Source organism: Notolabrus celidotus, chromosome 2, assembly GCF_009762535.1.
Source record: "Notolabrus celidotus isolate fNotCel1 chromosome 2, fNotCel1.pri, whole genome shotgun sequence".
Taxonomy (NCBI): Eukaryota; Metazoa; Chordata; class Actinopteri; order Labriformes; family Labridae; genus Notolabrus; species Notolabrus celidotus.
In genome coordinates, this window is record NC_048273.1 from 25,501,434 (window position 1) to 25,521,613 (window position 20,180).

A 20,180-nucleotide genomic window follows, 5' to 3' on the forward strand; every position below is an offset into this window, starting at 1 on the left:
CACAGGAACAGAACAGAACATCTCAGGGAGGCTGGCATGCGAGTTTCACACTCACTCCCAATGTCATTGTTGCAAAATTACAACAAGTGCAAGATTATATAAGGGTGGGGGGAATATTATTTACGTCAGGGAAAAATAAGATCACATACTTTCCTTTGTAGTAGAGCACACAGACAACGTGATTTCAAACGTGAGAAATAAAAACAACCTGAGGGGGAATTTAAAAAGGTGCTTAAAATAACATTGAAAAAAATATTTCAAAGAAAGACAACCTTGTTTTTATTCTTATTTGGTTGAAAAATAAATTAGAGAATATGTACATTCATATCTTATTAAATACAAAAACTTAATGAAAACAGTTGCTGCTAATGACCAGATGCTGTGAGCACCGCTATCCACAGCATGCACAACCTTCTTTTCAAATGCCATTGCCATGAGCATGAATCTAAATGACTACTTTATTCTTTCTACAGGAATTGGGCGAACCAATCTGAGAGGTTGTGAATATTATGATGCAAAGACAAGCAAACAACTTGAAACAAGAGCGGACAGCTTCTCCTTTCAGCTTTGTACATCTCTCTGGCGCCCCCTCGTGGAGGACAGATATTACATCAGGTAAGTTTGAACAAGCATTGTGCTTTGAGTTATTTATTCACAAGAGTGCTCGTGCCTAAGAGCCACATATATGGCCAGAAATATGTATGGAACCAAAATCAATAGATTATTTTTCAGCACCATATGTCTAGCATTCTATTCTGAAATATTTAAGAGGTTATGCTTTCTTGAATAAATTAATTAATGTTTACGATTTTCCAATTGTTTTCTCATTTTGTTATTGTTCATTCTCTTCTTTGGGGGAAAAGACAACGGCATTATTTTTATAGCCAGTGTAGGAACACTTTATTCTAATGGGCTTAAAATAAAAGTCCTTAATGGTGCTACTTTTCATTGTTTAAGACATTACTCTTACGCAGGCTGGTTATCACTCTTCAAGAAGAGTGTCTGCTCTTAAGCCCTAAGTTGAGGTTTTAAGACTGGTTTGAGCCTTGCTTAATTTTTGATTATATATTTCCCTTTTTTTTTTTTTTTTTTAAAACTTCTTTTTTGGATGTTTACACATGCAAAATGTTTGTTCTGAACATGAGAGAAAACGAAATGCAGTACTAGCAATATAAAACCAATAAAACCAATAAGGTTAAAAGGTGCTACTTTGAAACGTAGACTGAAACAAAAACTATAGTATTGTTTTTGCAGAAAGATTTTGGCACATATTAACATTAAAAATGTTACATTAGTGTAAGAAATAAATCAAAATGGGTTAATTTGTTAAAACTTATCAAACCCTGTATTTGCAGCTTTAAATAAGCATGCGCTCTTTGGCTTTATGTCTAATTGTAAGGCTTTTTTGAGTCACTATATCTTTGATCTTGTTTGTTGTTCTAAGTTGAGAAACTCTCTAACATCAGAGTGTTGTTTATGTGGGCAAAATGTAAAAAAGAAAGGATTAGAATATGGCTCCAACCCAATGCAAAATGAGCTTAAGTTTATTCATTCTGTCTGTAACAAAACCCAAGTGTGTCAGATTAAAACCTGTAAGGCGTGAGTCATAGAGATAAGGACAGCGTCTATAGTGGAACAGTCTATATGACGGCTCTTATGTAATACTGAAGTCTGGAGGTCAAGGGTTGCCATGAATCAGAAATGTTTATTATGTGTCAGTAGTTACCAAGGCTGCAGCGTAAGCCTCCGTGACGGGTGGAGACAAGAAATAATCTCCACACTGTAAATCAAACGGACACACCTTTCTACACATGACAGATTTTGAAAGAGCAACCTCTGCTCTTTCTCAGCTGAGGACGGTTAAATGTAACCTACATGTAATCCAGTGTAATCTTTATGAATGAAAAGAGGAGTACACAATGTGTCAAAGCTCATTTCTACCCTGAGTTACAGTGAAAGAATACTAGCTGTACACTAACTGCCAGGTGTAGATATAATGAAGGCTGAAAAGGAAATGTGAACACCAGAAATTACTAGATTATTGACACAACTGAACCATAATGATTTGCAGAATTAAGTTCATAATATCTACTGTCTCTAGAGTTGTCCTGTTATTCTACTATTTGTGTGATGATTTTCAAATACCTGCCTTAAGACTGTGAAGGAATGTAGCTATCGTGCTTATGCTGGCATTTTCACATTGACACGTATTGTCAATGTCAGTATATGTCAATATCTATTAATGATTTACAAATAAATTAAAATTAAAATCTATGCTGAAACGGGGCGCTGGTGGCCTAGCGGCCTAAGCGCCCCATGTATTCAGGCTACAGTCCTCGTCGCAGAGGTTGCTGGCTCAACTCCTGGCCGGTCAACCATTTGCTGCATGTCTTCCCCCACTCTCTACTCCCATATCTTCCTGTCTCTCTTCAGCTGTCCTATGCAATAAAGGCAAAAAAGCCCAAACATATACTTTAAGTTAAAAAATTATATATATATATATATATATATTTTTTTTTTTTTCTGAAACACTGGAGGCAATGAGACCTGAGTACTTGTCCAAAATATACTTAATTTATTTACTTTCTCAATATAGCCTGAATGGCAGTATAAAAGTATTCAAAATTAAAAGATGTACTGAAAGTTAAGGAGCAAAAAAGCCTAATCTCAATCTGTGAAACCAGCCACGCTTGTAAACAGTGACAAAAACATCTCCTGCCTACCTGGAATCCCTCATCCAGGTCTACACTCCCTCTCGCCCACTACCCTCTGCCTGTAAAAGATGCCTGGTGCTACCAGCCCAGCATGGCTCTAAATCTCTAGCTAGACTCTTCTCCTCTGTTGTTCCCCAACTGGTGGAATGAATTACCAAACTCCTTATGATCCGCAGAGTGGTGGTTCTAGACCAATTTTACTGGGGGGGCAAGGCTGGGGCCAAGGGTGTTGTCAGATGGACACATTCAACCCTGACAATAGAGACTGAGAAGGGCAAGACTGGCTGAGAACAAACTGGCAAAACATCAGTGCATCCTATATATATATACACTACTGTGTACTAGATCAAAATGCAGACTGACAGCAGCTGTTTGGCTGTTTCCACTCAACATGAGTCCCTTAGCGCTCTAAGTTCTTTTTATTGCATTATCTTATTTGGTGTGGAGGGGGGGCACAGGGGGGTCCAGGTTCAGTTTTGCAGGGGCACTGGCCCCTGTTGGCCCCTCCCCAGAACCGCCACTGGTCCCTTTCTACTTTTAAGAGATGTCTGAAGACTCAACTGTTCAGGGAACACTGAGGCACTAAACCTGACCCTTCTCCTCTTTGTCCTCAGGGGTAGAATGAATCAGAAGGTCTAAAACCGAGGCTTAGTGAATATTTAGCACTGAATATTGAATGCTGTTGAACGATATTGTTAACTTGAATATTTGCTGTGATTAGCTGTGGCTACATTATCTTTAAAAAACAAAAACAACAACAAAAAAAAAACCCTGGCACTTCTTCTGGCACTAGATGGCAGGACTTGTGGCCAATCAACCTTGAAGCACTTTGTCGCACTTACAAAGGTTTTTCCCTCCAGTCTAAATTCTTGCTTCTGTTGTAAGTCGCTATGGACAAAAGCATCTGCTAAATGAAATTATAGAATTGTAAATTGGGTGCAAAATTAATGTTTGTCGTGAATAAAACAGTAATACCCACAGTAAACTGCCAAAAACTGTTTATTGCAGTGCTTAGCTCGTTGTACTTTAGCTAGTTACAGTCTACTCTTGAGTCTGACCTGCATGGAGGACCTGAAGGCTGGTGGTGCTAGCTCTGCTTGTGTTAGCCACAATTAACATGGTCAATTGTGACAGTTTTTGTATCTTTACTAACTTTAGACTAGTTAGTCTGACGGAATTTTAATTTCCGTTTTAACAACAAGGAAATTAGCCTGTTCGGAACATTCCTCATCACAGGTGTCAAAAAAGGCCTCGTCCTCAAGAATATTCTTTAGGGGGACCTGTTTATTTAATAATAATAGGCTATAGAATATTTTATTTATATATCACCTTTAAAGTGTAACTAAACCACCACCATTTTAGCTGAGAACATATTTATATAGGGATTTAGTAGTGATGTTAATCAATGTGGGTCTTGATCCCAGCAGTTGAGCATAAAGTATTAAAATTCCTCAAATTGTATTAAAATGTGTGTAGAGGCTGCCATCTGCAGGTCCAAACCTGACTACTGCAATGGAGTTGTTCTATTTGCTGGCTGAGTTCACTGTGACATTTTTAGTACTTGCGTTTGTCATCGTACCCTACCTCACCACATTCCACGAACTCCAGCCCTTTCCAAATTGATACATTGACGTGGTCCCAATGGTATTTTTTGAAATTCCTGGGTCTTCAGCCGAAACTCGGGGGTTTAGTTACCCTTTAAGAACTAATGTTTACAAAGTGCTTTGACAGACAAAGTATGGCAGAGACGTATGAGGAAGACAGAACTGACAAAAAGAAGAGTTTAAAATTCTAACAATGAAAAAACAAAATAATCAACAAAAGGTTTAAAAGAACAAATGCAAATTAAACAGAATAAGATGATGAGCAGTAGACACATAAAACATCGTTAGTATAGAGGTAAAAAGCGTCAAAGAACAATAAAAGGTTTTTAAAAGAAGCCGATATCACGTCAGAGAAAATAGAAAAAGATAAAAGGATTTGGAGCAATAAGAAAAGAAAAAATAAATCAGTAGATGAATACATGAATAAAGAAATAAAGACATTTAAATAAACAGTGAATAGGTAAGAACATTAACGGGGATCGACAAGGTTGTGGGAACAAATAAATATATTAGGAGCAATGAAATGATAAGTGAAAAAAATATGATAAAATAAATAAATTAAACAAAATCAGTTAACTAATATGGGACACGTGTATTTTGAAAAATAATGCACATGATACATTCTTGAATTTCATTTTAATGACCAATTCTGATGGCACATATTGGCCCAATGACCATGATTTCAGGGGCAAAATAAAATAAAGTAATAAAAGAGAAAGGAAGTTGACATTTTCAACAGAGCAACATCTGGCAGAGAGGAGTTTGTGTGTGTTATCTAACAGATAAACAACAAAGTAAACGTTGTTTAAACTGTCTTAAATGGTTTAAATGTGCCATTGAGTGTAATGTAAGTTTAGAGATAGGTGTGGTTCATGTCCTGTCTGTGTCCAAGTGCAGTAATCAGGAAGGAACATAAAATGAATGTAGGCTATTTCTATATTACAATTTGAAGCACGCAGATTGTGTGTAAGCTTGTGCAAACTTTGCCACCTCACTGTACGGGTTCATTTTTTGTCCTCCTGAGTATAATAGCGTGTTTTTGTCTCCTGTCAGTGACTTATCGCGCAGTCACGCGTCACACCCACAGAGTGCTGCGGTGACAGTAACAGTGTGTGTCTGTATAAATGGGCAGAGGTGGACTATTGGCTTTATCCACACACACAGCTCTGGGATTTTTCTCTAATATCAGAGGTATTTTCAGGACCACAGCCTCGCTTTGCGTTTTACTTTCGCTTTTCCACGCGTCCAGTGAAGGACAGAGGAGCGAGTTTCAGTCGTTTTGGGGCATTTATCAGGTAACTTAACAACACTTGGTATAAACATGAGGGTTTATACAGTCTATGGGTTACGCACGCACGTACACACGCACGGTGTAGCTCTATTCTGTCTTGTGTGGGCTTCAGGCTGGATGTGTGCGGGTTTATTTCCGGGTACTTGAACGCCGCATAGTTGAAATTGGATATCAGTCCGGGTCCTGTGAAATTCATCATCTGAAAAATCTGATAAATGCGAGGTGTCAAGTAGAAAATATGTGTATATTTCTTAAAAAGAAGACCCTGAGTGTATTTTTTAATATTCTTTTTCATTCTCTTTTTAATATTCTAAAGGTTTTCCCTGAATTAGGACCAGTCAAAGGGATGAAGTGATGTCTTTGGGCTGAATGTGAAAATAGGTTGTTGAAGTGGGCATCATGTGCATTGACTAAAAAGACTTAAAGAAATTAGAACATAAAGTAGTGTCCTTATCAGCTGCTGTGGGTAAAACATTAATAGGCCTACTTATAACCTCTTATTTTACCTTTACCTTCCTCGTTACATGAATAAAGGGAATACATCCTTATTTTACAGTGTCACTAGCTTATGTTTATTAAGAATAGCTATCTTTTACTTTTTCGTGCTGCACAGATTTAAACATGTAGTTTTCAGAAGATGTGGAGAGAAATATTTGACATTCCAACACTTTTTTTGGAGCCTGTTTTGCGATATTTTGCCTTTAATTAAGAAAAATGTGTGTAAAAGTCAAACTTTAATCACACTACTGCATCTATTGCACCACCTTCACAATGTTTTATAACTCTGATGCCTTTTGAGATGCCGGTCTGTTCATGTATCATATTGTATTGTGTGGGTTTGTAGTGCAATCAAAGGGTCGGGATTCAATCAAACTATTTCTTGCAACTGCTGCTAAAATTTAAGTTATCCTAAACTGCTCTCTAAGTTATGCAGTGTTGAGGTTTTCTCTCCTTGAGGGCGTTGTCACTTGTATATATTAGAGAGAAAAACTACTCCTGTTACAGCTAACTTCATATAAACACTGTCAGCTGGGAAATGTAATCAAAGTGCATCTCTGTTTACTTGGAAAAATGTCTGAAAGGATTTTTTCAACACAAATCGTATGTCAACATTAAGTGTCAGCTGCCCTTTACAGGATAAGCATACATCATCAATCATGGCCGCCATCAGCACCTCAAACACAGATTTCGCCTTGGACCTGCTCCGAACTCTGAGCCAAGCAGACCCCTCAGGGAACATCTTCGTCTCCCCGCTCAGCATCAGTTCGGCCCTGGCTATGGTCTACCTGGGAGCTAAAGGAGACACTGCTGCTCAGATGGCAAAGGTTAGGTCATATCCTTGCATTAATTCAACCTCAATATCAATAATGAATGTAGCTTTTACATGCAATCATCTTGGCCTGTTTCCATTAAACAGTCCAGGAGTTCAGTCTGTTTGCTCAGTAGTGTATGCAGTTCCAGATAAAAGGAGTGTCCTGAGAGAGGCAAAGGCTAAAGATGCCTGTACTTTGACCTCAATAAATACCTCTGAAACAAGTCATGTATTGTTTCCTATTAAACATGAGATTGGAGCTTGCACAATAAGCTGTAGTTTCAGCTTTGTTTGCTTTTTAAAGTGCACTAAATCCTCTGAGCTTCGTTTTATCTTGATTAATGACTTCTACAGGATGAGTATGACTCACTGAATCAGTACACAAAACATTTAAGCATACCACTGTAGAAAGACACTTTGTGACCAAATGCATGGTAACACATACATCTTACTGCAAAAAATATATTTTTGTTACGATACAAATGCAAAATAACGGATAACACTGCATCTATAACAACATCTGCCATTGTGGGAAAACTTTTGAAATCTTGCCACTGAGTTTCAGACTGATGTTGGGACTGGAGTGCAGTCTGTATTTCAGTTCATGAAAAGATGTTGCAGAGAAGAGAAACCAAAATACCATCTAGATGGGTGCTGACATAATGGACTTGTGTGCACAGGAAATATTTGAATTCTAGATAAAAGCAACAAAGGAAACCAACACATAACACTGACCCCAAATTTAAAAGACAGGCTTGATAAACATTACCTATAAGTTGAAGATTCTTTTAAATGTCAAGTTGTTTTGTCCAGCGATCACATTGTTTCCATATCTAGAACATTTTCTCCAATAGTGCTGTAAATATGACTCAAGAAACCTCTCTGTTGCTTTCATCTTGCTTTTGATTCCATGAATAAAATCAGTTTCTCTAAACTTTCACACAGGCTCTCTGTTTTGGCTCCGGTGAAGGCGTGCACGCAGACTTCCAGACTCTGAACACTGACATCAACTCACCATCTGCATCATACATCCTGAGGCTGGCCAACCGACTCTACGGAGAAAGTACAGCCAACTTTCTTCCAGTGAGTTGGCAATTTACACCTCTTTTGCGACTATCAGTGTGTTTTTAAATGTTGCAAAGTTTTTACTTGTGAAAATTAAACCACCAGCTGTGAACTTTATCATACCTGGAACAAGATATGTCATGGTGAAGGTCCCATTTGTTGAGCCGTGAAGGTTGATACAGACTAAAATGCATTACCGTGATGAAACAGCTGAGTGAACTTGATCCTCATTGGCAGCTTATTATTGATGCAGCACCTGCAGCAGAAACCATTTGTCACCTGTACTCAAACAAAACTTCTTCCTCTTCTCCATGCTTATGGTGGATCTTCAACAACACTTCCTGCTCACCTGTAACCTTAACACCTGACTTAATCACATGACTAGTTACCTCACATTTAAGGCACATACCTCCCTCTAGTGGTCAAAGTGAACTAATCCATGAATACTTTTTAGGTTCAGGATGTTTTCTTGTTTCTCTGAATGTGTGTGCAAACGTTAAACCTTTTGAGGGTTGGCTACATGTAAAAAGCGTAAAAATTGAATATAAAAAGTATATAAAAAAAACATAATGCTTAAATTTTAACTCTATTCATACAGTAGAAAACATTTATATCCATGCAAGACAGTTCTGATACCTGTCAGAAAACATACACAGAATTAATCAATATCTTTATACACCAGAGATGTTCTCTACTCTGCAGAAATTCCTTGAAGCCACACAGAAGTTTTACCAGGCTGACCTGAAGGCTGTGGATTTCATCGGCGCTCCAGAGGCCTGCAGAGGAGAGATCAACAGCTGGGTTGAACAGCAGACAGAAAGTAAAAAATGGTGTTGTTACTGCACACAAAAACTTTCTGAAACCAACATGTGCAGCAGTTTTTCAATAGCTGTTTAATGTCTGTTTCCTCTCAGATAAGATTAAAGATCTCCTGAAGCCAGGAACAGTCAGTTCTATGACAAGGTTGGCCCTGGTTAATGCAATCTACTTCAAGGGAAACTGGAAAAGCCGCTTCGATGCAGCAGACACCAAAGAAATGCCTTTCAAAGTCAACAAGGTGAAAACTGAAGCAGGCATCAAGTTAAGATAGCTGAAGTTGTTTGTACTTTATAAATTAATCTGCTGTGTGTGTTTTGAACATCAGAATGAGAGCAAGCCGGTCCAGATGATGTACCAGATGAAGAAGCTGCCTTACAACTATATTCCTGGTCCAGACGGGGGTCTGCAGATCCTGGAGCTGCCGTACGTGGACGAGGAGCTCAGCATGTTCATCCTACTGCCTGAGGAGTCTGCAGATGGCTCTGATCCTCTTCTGAAGGTACATGAACTAGAAGCAACTATTTTTTAGGAGTGTGACGTTTTTCTGGTTGACTTTGGTTCCTCTCTTAAAGGGACCTTGTGGCGTTTTCTCATGGACAAACAAAAGAGTATCCCAACTGTGTGCATCTTTTTCTATACGAGTCTATTTTAATGGATGCATTTATAGAGAAATATCTCACTATGATCTGTCTTATCTCCACGGAGAGGCTTTCAAAGCTGCTATGATCTACCTTCTGATATAGATCAGACGGCTCTCTGCAATGCCAAATGTGACTCTCCAAATGGGATTGGTTGATTGATATTACTTTATTACCAGACATAGTCTGTCCTACACCACAGCAGCTCCATTTGCAACATGAAAATTCTAGTCTAGATACATGTATAAAGATTCAAACACTGGACTGAAGATTGAAGGCCTCTTCATGTACTTTGACTGTCCTTCAGTCTGACAGCATTAAACGTGGAATATTTTATCTCAGGTCTGATGATAGTTCTTTATGTTTGTGGAGCAGAGTAGACTTAATGAGATGTTATCATGTTTTTTTCATACTTTAAAAGCAAAAATTAAGTGAAATATTTGGATGTCAAAACTAAATGTTGGTAAATTTTGGAAATACGAAGAAAACGTGTGTTTTATATATATATATTCTTTTTTCGTAATGCAATATGATGTATTCATGTTGTTTCAGCTGGAGAAAGATCTAAAACGTGAACACCTGGATGAGTGGACCAACAGAGAAAACATGGACGTCCACTCAGAAGTCCATGTTAACCTGCCCAAGTTCAAGCTGGAGGAAGACTACGAGCTGAACGAACCTCTTGCCAAACTGGGCATGTCAGACGTGTTCTGTGCTGCAAAGGCAGACCTGTCCGGCATGAACGGCGAAGGAGGACTCTTCCTGTCCACGGTGGCCCACAAGGCCTTTGTGGAGGTTAACGAGGAGGGGACGGAGGCGGCTGCAGCCACAGCAGGCATAATAGCTTTCTGTATGCTCAGGGAGGAACACTTCACAGCTGACCACCCCTTCCTCTTCTTCATCAGGCACAACAAGACCAAGTCCATCCTCTTCCTCGGCAGGTTCACGTCTCCTCAGTAGACTGAACCAGCTGAGGAAGATGTTGGCTTAAGTCAAATAAAAAGATATTCAAAATCTTTGAAGTGAAGGCTTTATTTTTGATGTTCTCTAGTTAGGAACTAGATTATGTTTTGTTTTGCTCTGAAATTATAGATGTAGCTCTCCAAATAATCAATAAACAAGCTTAAATATGTATGGATTCATTTATGTATTTAAACCCCTGAATGAACTCAAGTGAAGTAAAAAATAAAACAACAGATGTTTGGATTTTTCCGTGCATTATTTTTAAGAACAACGTAGATCTGATGTAGTTTAGTCACAGTGAGGACTGTGGATTATTCAAAGACACCTGGACAAATCACTGCAAAACAATTCCCTATTGGGTTTTTGGAATCCAGTTCTTGGGTCACTGCAGTTGCATGGACTTACAAATGCCTTAGACACAAATTTCAAACCTCAGACAACAGGGCCTTTAAATTAGCATAGATACCATGGGGTAAGGAAATAATAATCTATTTTAATTGTGCTTAAGTGAACATTTGTGCACTATGTTTCTTATTGGTAAATGGAATTAACTTGTAATTTGATTATTGAAATACAATTAAAATATCATAAGATTTGGATGGAGTCAAATAAAAAGGTTAACAAGGGTTCAAAATAATTGCTCTCAAAATAAAAAAAACTGTTCTCTCTATGACTACTGGACCTGCAAGTGTGCTTGTTTTACAAAACTTTGGTAAAACCTATGTATTACTCTGCCTGAAAAACAGTTTTAGATCAAGACAGGAAAACAGATCAAGTTTTGAATTAGTATTTTAACCTAAACGAATAAGTCAGCAGCAAACTCAGCAAAACCCCAAGATAGTTTTGTATACCCTGTAAACTCTGGGTAACCAGTATGAAATTTGCTCTGGCAAGCCGAAAAAAACTGCACACGTTTTAAACAAACCTGAAAATGTGTTTCATGTTCAGATATAAAAGCTGGACATCTTATTAGAATTCCTCTTTGAAGATGGTAGAATTTCACACGTCAACTAAGAGTAATGTTCTCATATTTTTACCTTTGTGGAAACTATGGTGGCCCTGAAGTGCAAATCGCAACTGTAAATATTTCTGGTTACAGTTTTTCTCAATTGTTTACATACAAATACTGGTACTTGAGACACAATGACCTGTGAAAACCTCTTGTTTTCACAAGGAACACACTTTCATTCAAAATCTAAAGTTAATTGCCCTGCTATGCACACTGACTCATCACATGGGCAAACACCTGTCGCACAGTTTTACAATTAGCAGTCAGAGCTATATTTCCGTCCACTACTTGGCCAGGGAAAACATTGCTTGTTATGTGGATGAGGTGCCGTAGTCAGACCAAAACAGAAGAGAGGACGCAGCATAGTTTTTTTTTTTACTTTAACTGTATACAGTAATGTTGTTTTGGATGTAGACCACTGTATGTGCAACTTTGTGTTGGTTGGGATGCACACTGTGTACACTGTTTTTTTGGGAGGAAAATAAAATATATTTGTTACCGTGTATTTGTGTGTTTTCAGTATAAAAACAATATTCTAAACTATTTTACAACATACGTATGTATGTACTGTCTGTAGTAAGTGTAACACTGAACAACAAAAGGCCTAAGTCATTTTGTGTGTCATTTGAAAACAAAATACCATTTGGAGAAGAAATAACATTGTTTTGAATGTGAAGTTTCATTTTGCAGGAGAATTGAGGGGTTATGCCCATTGTGTGTGTGTGCGTGTGTGTGTGTGTGTGTGTGTGTGCGTGTTTTTGTGTGTGTAGAGTTCTGAGAGTATGAGGCATGCTTTCAGAAAATGTGTGTAAACAATGGAGAAAAACTGTAAAACATAGCTAAAGAGGCTTTTTAACCATGAAAAATAAATATATATTGTTTATTTTTAAATAAAAATGTGCATGATTAAATGTGTTCTACCAAAGATAGTGTTAGGAAACAAAATGACTAACATATTCAAAAATGTTTTCAAAAGACACTACAACATTAATGAATTGCCGTTGTGTTTTCTGAATTGCCGTTGTGATTTGCAATTCAGGGCCACCGTAGCACACTACCGGTTGTCTTATGGCCGTGACCATAGACCATAGACTGTATAAAATAGGCCGTAGACTGTATAAAATAGGCCGTGACACCTCTGATGTTTGTTGTTATAAGTTTGTTACCGGAAGTGGATGGCTACGTCATATCTTTAGACCTAGGCCGGCCGCTCTGTGCGCAGGCGCAGTTCACTGCTAACTGGTGGGACACAAATACTTTGCATACTTTTTAACCCAGTGACCGTTAGCTCACGGAACAAGCGCGTACCTATTGGGAAAGAATATACTCTTAAATAACGAAATAATACGTCTGTTTTTCACCTTTGGACTCATTTTATGCTGCTACTTTAGCAGAGGAATTAATGTGATAGCAGTTTCATTGTAGCTAACAACAACTTTGGCTAATAACGTTAGCATGTGTGGCTGCATTTTGTAGTCACAAAAACTCTCATTACACCTCTGATGCACGACAGAGGCTAAACAGAAAGGTTTGCCTCGGGGAACTGTAAAGGTAAGCGGAAAAAAATAAGCTCCTGTACTCCAGATAGCGTAGTTGTTAGAGTTAGTTTGATGTGGTTTGCTGTTAATGATCTGTTTAGATTATTTGATGTGTAAATGTTCTGAGTAAACATGATACATCATTTATACTGATCCACTGTATGACGTGGCATTTACCTGAGCCTTCGGTTTTGCAAAGAGCTGGATTTGGGCTTCATCTCTCTCTCTCTCTCTCTCTCTCTCTCTCTCTCTCTCTCTCTCTCTCACTCACTCACTCAGTCAGTCAGTCAGTCAGTCAGTCAGTCAGTCAGTCACTCACTCACTCACTCACTCACTCACTCACTCACTCACACACACACACACACACACACACACACACACCTGTAGGCCAGTTCGTCCGTCAGTTCCAGTATAATTACACCTTTTATGTACTGAAGCGTTATAGCTCAAAAGCTACAGTAAGTTATTTTTGACTGGGTTTGAAACTGGTTGAAATTAAGCATAAAAAAGCATAAGAGACCACTAGCTCCAGGACAGAGGATTTCTTTCTTGGTAATTTGATACTTGTAACAGCTGCCAGGGGGTAGGTGTCAGACCAGATGATTGACAGCCTACTGAAGAAACAGTTTGTTTGTTTTTTTTAATTTTACCTTTGCAAAAGCAGACATTTACAGTCTGTGAAATATTTGACGATCATAAATAAGTAGGATGAGATGTTTGCCAAATTATACTCAGTGCTTTGACAGGACAAAACCAGCTGAGAGATAAGATGCACATTTTCCATCACAACATCAGCACAATCAGACATTTCCCCTCAACAGCTTTAACTAAAGAAAATAATCAATAACTGTGCTTAGTACTGTATATTTAAATCATGTTCCTACTTATTCATTCAATTGTGGAATTCAAGCCATCTTAAAGATCCTTTTTTCACAATTTTTATCTTTAATCAGATTTCATATATCTCACTCTGGACCAAGCAGCAACCTCCGGTCTCAAACAATGAAGCCCATGCGGAAGTGTTATAAACTGCAGTTCTTCGCTAATCCGCTTGAGTCTGGCTGCAGAAACACAGGAAACCACATATACACCCATTTAAAAAAGACGATCTTTACAGCATTAATAAACATGTTTACAGCCTGGTTAAAAAAACGGCTTGACTCTCTATTAGAGCTAATCTCTCTATCGGCACACACTGTACGGGGGGTGAGTTTTTTTCTACCACGACAGTTCAGAAGATATTAAGATTACGAGTTTTTGCCCAAATAAGGACATGACTCTGATTCTGATTCTGACTGCCTTGATTCCCGTTCGGAAACACATAGCTGTTGGCTAGGAGGCTCAAACTCCGCCTCTTTACGTCACACTCTGCCTGGTTGAGTTCAGCATTTCCAATATGGCTGCCGCTGTTGATTGGCTTCAAAACAGCGCTCTGGAACAGATGGGTGACGTCACTGAAACTACGTCCATTATTTATACAGTCTATGCTCTGGGTTCACATTGTGTGAGGAAGCATGGCAATTCAATGTTGCTTTTTTTGTTCGACTCCCTCATCTGGGCAAAAGAAAGACACAAATAATCTTCATTATAGAAACATTTCTGAAAATATTTGTCTTTTTGTTTCATAACACTGCCTTTGGTAGAACACATTTAATTATGCACATCTTTATTTAAAAAAAAAACAAAAATCTTCCTTTTTCAAGGTTAAAGCTGCTGTTGGTAGCCACAGAGTAAACATCTGTTCAGAGAGAGGGACTCAAATGTCAGCACTATCCCCCAAACACAGATCGGAGTGCACAATCATGATAGTGCCGAACTCGTAACCAATCGGAGGACGTAGTGGGGGTCACCCCTTAACCAATCAGGACAGAGGATTGGAGATTAGCTATGATTGGTCGGTCATAACGGGAAGAGGGGGAATAAAAACATTGCTTGATACAAAGAATTGGAAAACACAGGGATTTCACAATAGTCTTACATCACTTCACTTACTGATGAGTACCGTTGGGCATTATGACCTTTTCTCCAAACCCAGCAGAAAAAAAAGTAACGATTTTTACACCATTCCTACCAACAGCAGCTTTAAATTAAAAAGCCTCTATATCTATGTTATAACCACAAACTCGGTGAGAAGCAATTTCTGTTTTACATTTTTTCAAATATTTACCGTTAAGACGCTTACTTTACTTATCTTAGGGTGGGAGGGTCTGGTCATCAGGGTTTTGTTGTATTTTTTTTATGTATATTGACTTGTTATTCTCATTCTTCTCAAGATTGTTTAATTGCTTTAAATGCTAAATACTTCTGTTTCTTTCACTTTAATTTCCCCTTTTTGTTGAGTTTTTTGTTTTAAATGATCTTTTTAGTATTTATTTCTGTCTTTTTCAGTTGCTAAAAAACGAGTTTATTGTGCTTCTCCGTTTGTTACTCTGTCATAAAAAATTCTGTTCTCATCCAGCCCAACATAAATATTCATTTTTGAAAACATTACTTGTGCAAGAAATTCCATTAATTGAACAAAATGTTAAAAAGTAGTAAAATGAAACATGCAAAACAAATAAATACACAACATAACTTGGATCAGCAATCTATTCCTTTGTTGTTTTTGTTTACAATAAGTCAGGTTTCAGAAGACTAACACATGGGGTTTGTATTTATTAAAATGACTGATATAAATCGCATACTGCAATCGGTAAATGCCAAATAATTCATAGATCAGTCGATCTCCATCAACAGGCGAGGTCATTATTGGCTGATAACAATATTCCAGTAAATGTGCAATCCTAGCATTTTGTACTTGCTGTATTTCTTATTTATCTAATTTTCCCTCGGCATATATTGTGTTGCACATTTTATAATTCACACATTGATTTATTCTATTTAGTTCTTCATTTTTATATTCTGAACAAGAGTCGCGGCAACGCCCTCGAGAATCAATTATTTCTGATTCTAACTCTGAATAAATAGTTTTGTTGGTTTTCATATTGTTTCCTCATCAAGTGTTTTTGTGTCTTGCTTCTTCCAGATGAATGGTCAGGGTGAACACGCTGCACCTCTGAGGGTGTTGGTGACAGGAGGGTCCGGCTTGGTGGGCAGAGCCATACAGCATGTGGTCAAAGAGGAGGGGGGAGCCAGAGAGGGGGAAGAGTGGATCTTTCTTTCTTCTAAAGATGCCAACCTCATGTGAGCAAATACTCCCTATAGCAGGGATGAATATATCCAAAGTCTCTGAGTGTTATCAGGTTACACTTTATCACTTCCCCTTCTCAAGGTTATGTTACCGCACAGTTTCTGCACTGCCTTCAGTCGGTGTTATCATGGTCTGTCTGCAGGAACATGGAGGAGACGCGGGCGGCGTTTGAAAAACATCGTCCAACCCACGTCATTCACCTGGCTGCTATGGTTGGAGGCCTCTTCAAGAACTTGAAGTACAACCTGGACTTTTGGGTAAGAGTACATGCTCCTGTGCTGATGAAGAGGAATAACTGTTTCATCTACTTGTGTTAAAAAAAGTTATTTTTTAGTTTCCTTTAATTGTAGACAACTTAGGCAAGGCAAGGCAACTTTATTTGTATAGCGCATTTCATGCACAAGGGCAACTCAATGTGCTTTACATTAAAACATTAAAAGCATTGGAAACATTCAGACAAGCATAAAAGAACACAATAAACATGAAAAAATAATAAAACAGAAAAGAAACGGATAATTAGAAATATAGTAAAAGTACATTTAGAATTTGCATTTAAAGTGAGTTAAAATAATCTAAGCTAGGAAGGCAGTGGCAAATAAAAAGGTCTTTGTCTTTGATTTAAAAGAGGTGAGAGTTGGAGCGGACGTACAGCATTCAGGGAGTCTGTTCCAGATATGTGGTGCATAATGACCTAACACTGCTTCACCATGTTTCGTTCTGACTCTCGGGACTGAAAGCAGACCAGTACCTGATGACCTCAGGGGTCCAGTTGGTTCATTTTTGTGTTTTCTTTCCCTCTCCAGAGAAACAATATCTACATCAATGATAATGTGCTGCAGGCGGCACATGAAGTAGGAGCGGTCAAGGTTGTTTCCTGCCTCTCCACCTGCATCTTTCCTGATAAGACCACCTACCCTATAGATGAGACCATGGTAAGAAGCTCCTCTGTGTGTTACGTTGAGCTGCTCAGTAAATATGTAAACAGCAACTAACTTTCATTTTCTTCTTTCTGTAAGATCCACAACGGTCCACCTCATGAGTCAAACTTTGGCTACGCTTATGCAAAGAGAATGATTGATGTTAGTAACCGGTAAGACCTCTACCGTGTTACGTGTTAATTAAGTTCACTCAATAACATGACTAAGCATTGAATGTAAAGTGGTTTGTATGTTTTACAGGGCGTATTTCCAGCAGCACGGGCATTGTTATACAGCCGTGATTCCCACAAATGTGTTTGGTCCTCATGACAACTTTAGCATTGAAGACGGTCATGTGCTGCCAGGCCTCATACACAAAGCTTACATCGCTCAGAGTAAGTTATATCCCCCACAGGTGTAATTTGTTTTCACTTGATAGACTACATCAGGTAGATAGAAGTGCATTTTAGATGAATAACATTTTCTGTGTGTTTTTAGAGGATGGAAAGCCTCTGGTGGTGTGGGGCTCCGGCACTCCCAGAAGACAGTTCATTTACTCTCTGGACCTGGCTCGTCTCTTCCTGTGGGTCCTGAGAGATTATCCAGAGGTCGATCCAGTCATTCTCTCAGGTGAGTCCTTATATGCAGCACATCCAAAATGAATGTGGCTGAATGTAATTTATAATACATCCTGTGTGGTGTCTAATGGTTTGCAGTTGGAGAGGAGGATGAAGTCTCTATTAAAGAAGCAGCAGAGGCGGTGGTGGAAGCACTGGACTTTAGAGGAGAAGTGGTTGTATCCTTTTATTCATGTCTGGTAATCTTTCTTTCAAGAAGAACGCATGGTGGTGCATTATTTAGCACAGTTTCCTCACAGGAAGAAGTTTCCTGGATCGAACCCCCGGCTGGTCCGGTGCCTTTCTGTGTGGAGTTTGCATTTTCTCCCAGTGCATGCACCAGCTCTCCCCGGATACCTGGCTTCCTCCTACAGCCCAGTAACATCTTGTCAGATGGATCTGTGACTAGGGTTGCAAAGGGGTGGAACATTTCCTGAAAGTTTCCTGTAAATATCCATGGGAAGTTAAGCTGGAGAATTGAAACTTTCCATGGGAGTTATGGAAATTTATGGGGATTAACTGGGAATTGAGGGTAATTTAATGGAAAGGTATCATATTGCATAAATACATTTTTTATAAGCAGACATCCATCCAAAATAATACAATTAAAACAGATTTATTTGTAAGTAGAACTTGATCAAGTGTTCAATATTTTATTGAACAATCAGTTCTTTCATTGAAGAACAAAACATGAATGCTGAGTTAAATATTACTCATCTCCCCGACCCAACCCATTCAAAAATTAAAAAAAAGCAATCCCAACAAAGTCCCATTCAAAATGTTAAATGAAAAGAGCCCCTCTCCCTACACAAAAAAGTCCCATTTAACATGCAAATAAAGAAAGCATCTTGTTGCATGAAATCTGGTTGTTTTAGTCAGGATTATGCTAAAATATATTTTCCCCAACTATTTTTAAGTTCCCTATTAAGAGATTCAATTATTAAATTCCTGGTGTATTCCCATTAAATTCCTGTTAATTCCCATGGAAAGTTTCCAACTTTGAAAATTCCCAGAATTTTGCAACCCTATCTGTGACTCTAAATTGTCCTTAGGTGTGAGTGTGAGTGTGAATAGATGTTTACTGTATGGTAGCCCTGTGATAGGCTTGACACTTGCCAGGGTGTTCCTTGCCTCTTGCCCAATTAGAGCAGGGATAGGCTCCAGCCCCCCCTGCCACCCTGAATGGGAAAATGCATTATTGATGATGGATGGATGGGCCTTTCAAGCTATTCCAAAGTCACAGGGAACTTTTTTTTAGCATTATTAGAATACTTCCCAGTGACTATCATCTCCCCCACCCTCTCTCTGTATGATCTAGTTATGCAAGTTTCACCTGTCAAAGTTTGCACTTGACCTCACCTCAAACATGAAGCTTCCTTGACTTCAGGTGTCCAGTTTGATTCCAGTAAAGCAGACGGTCAGTTCAAGAAGACAGCCAGTAATGCAAAGCTGCGACACTACCTGCCCGACTTCACCTTCACACCCTTCAAACAAGGTGGGGCACACTTACTGGTTATTATGATTTCAGCAGTGCAGGCATGTGAAGTACTTGATGAAAATGTTTTCACTGCATCTGTCCCCAACTGCAGCTCTCAAGGAGACCTGTGATTGGTTTGTTGCGAACTACGACTCAGCCAGGAAGTGAAACCTCCGACAATCAAGTATGGATAAAAGTCTGTGGATCTAGGAGCCCCTCTGTTGTGAGAGGGATCAGGTGGAGGGCGTGATGATGACGACTCTGAAATGATGGTTAGAAGAAGTCACTTTGATTCATCTGCACGGGCAAGACGACTGTTACTGATGAAGTCTGTCAGTTTGGTTCTGTCGGTTCACTCAGTCAGATGGACGGAGAACTCACCATGAAGTCAAATCTGCCGCACCGAACCGTATTATGTTTTAGGGGAGCAGTTTATTTTTAGAGTTTTAATAAATAATGTAATTATAGTATTTTATTCTTCTATCTGGATGTCGTTTTATGCTTTGGAAGTATTATTACACATTTCAGTTGTTAATTGACGGATTTAACCTTTACTCAAGGTGCTGGCACAATTCTTTTTATTGTCTAGTATTAATTGTTTTCCAGCTGATCAACTTTTCATCACTGAATTATCTTAATTTTAAAACATTTGGGGAATTTGAAGTGACACTTTTTCACTTTATTTAAAGAAAATAATATTTATGGTATATTTTGTTTAAGTGGTAGCTTGGATGGTTTGTAGTCAGTGTACTGGCACCGAGCTCAATAAATATTTTGTACCTGTCGTGTGTGTTGTCTAATCTGTCATGTGAAATATCTAATATCCTGGAAGTAATGAACTCCTAGATTATTTTATGTTTTGTGTTTCTCAGTAAGAGAAATCACTCCTGCAGACTTGTATTGTTCCTCACACGACCCCCTGTAGGCCCTGATTGATTGATACAAGAAAGCAGACCTCTCCCTAAAATTCTCTGTCTGCTACTCATAATGCTACTAATTATTAGGCTGCATAAACATTGAACTGAA

At 38.6% G+C, this 20,180-nt stretch overlaps 2 protein-coding genes across 3 annotated transcripts; both read left to right on the plus strand.

Annotated features, from left to right (window-relative positions):
* Positions 1–502: 502 nt before the first annotated feature.
* On the plus strand, positions 503–10,641 carry LOC117805591 (leukocyte elastase inhibitor-like). Of its 2 annotated transcripts, none has more exons than XM_034674230.1 (7): positions 503–615; positions 6,746–6,934; positions 7,867–8,004; positions 8,689–8,806; positions 8,901–9,043; positions 9,131–9,304; positions 9,996–10,641. In XM_034674230.1, the coding sequence occupies exons 2-7, from the start codon at positions 6,767–6,769 to the stop codon at positions 10,401–10,403; spliced, it is 1,149 nt and encodes a 382-aa protein (XP_034530121.1). In that variant the 5' UTR covers positions 503–615; positions 6,746–6,766; the 3' UTR covers positions 10,404–10,641. The 2 variants fall into 2 exon arrangements, with proteins under 2 accessions (XP_034530121.1, XP_034530120.1); XM_034674229.1 differs by lacking the exon at positions 503–615 and adding an exon at positions 5,158–5,613.
* Positions 10,642–12,600: 1,959 nt separating this feature from the next.
* Positions 12,601–19,938, plus strand: LOC117807715 (GDP-L-fucose synthase-like). Its single transcript, XM_034677103.1, has 10 exons — positions 12,601–12,966; positions 15,979–16,136; positions 16,286–16,400; positions 16,947–17,075; positions 17,160–17,233; positions 17,322–17,455; positions 17,559–17,690; positions 17,777–17,856; positions 19,073–19,172; positions 19,267–19,938. The coding sequence occupies exons 2-10, from the start codon at positions 15,979–15,981 to the stop codon at positions 19,320–19,322; spliced, it is 978 nt and encodes a 325-aa protein (XP_034532994.1). The 5' UTR covers positions 12,601–12,966; the 3' UTR covers positions 19,323–19,938.
* Positions 19,939–20,180: the final 242 nt, after the last annotated feature.

Bases quoted from the DNA above. Each gene is read 5' to 3' on its own strand.
- LOC117805591 (XM_034674229.1), top strand. From the start codon at position 5,443: ATGGGCAGAGGTGGACTATTGGCTTTATCCACACACACAGCTCTGGGA. The intron at 8,005-8,688 runs GTGAGTTGGCAA...TCTACTCTGCAG, and splicing joins GTACAGCCAACTTTCTTCCA to AAATTCCTTGAAGCCACACA. The intron at 8,807-8,900 runs GTAAAAAATGGT...GTTTCCTCTCAG, and splicing joins GGTTGAACAGCAGACAGAAA to ATAAGATTAAAGATCTCCTG.
- LOC117807715 (XM_034677103.1), top strand. From the start codon at position 15,979: ATGAATGGTCAGGGTGAACACGCTGCACCTCTGAGGGTGTTGGTGACA. The intron at 16,137-16,285 runs GTGAGCAAATAC...GTCTGTCTGCAG, and splicing joins TCTAAAGATGCCAACCTCAT to GAACATGGAGGAGACGCGGG. The intron at 17,234-17,321 runs GTAAGACCTCTA...TATGTTTTACAG, and splicing joins ATGATTGATGTTAGTAACCG to GGCGTATTTCCAGCAGCACG.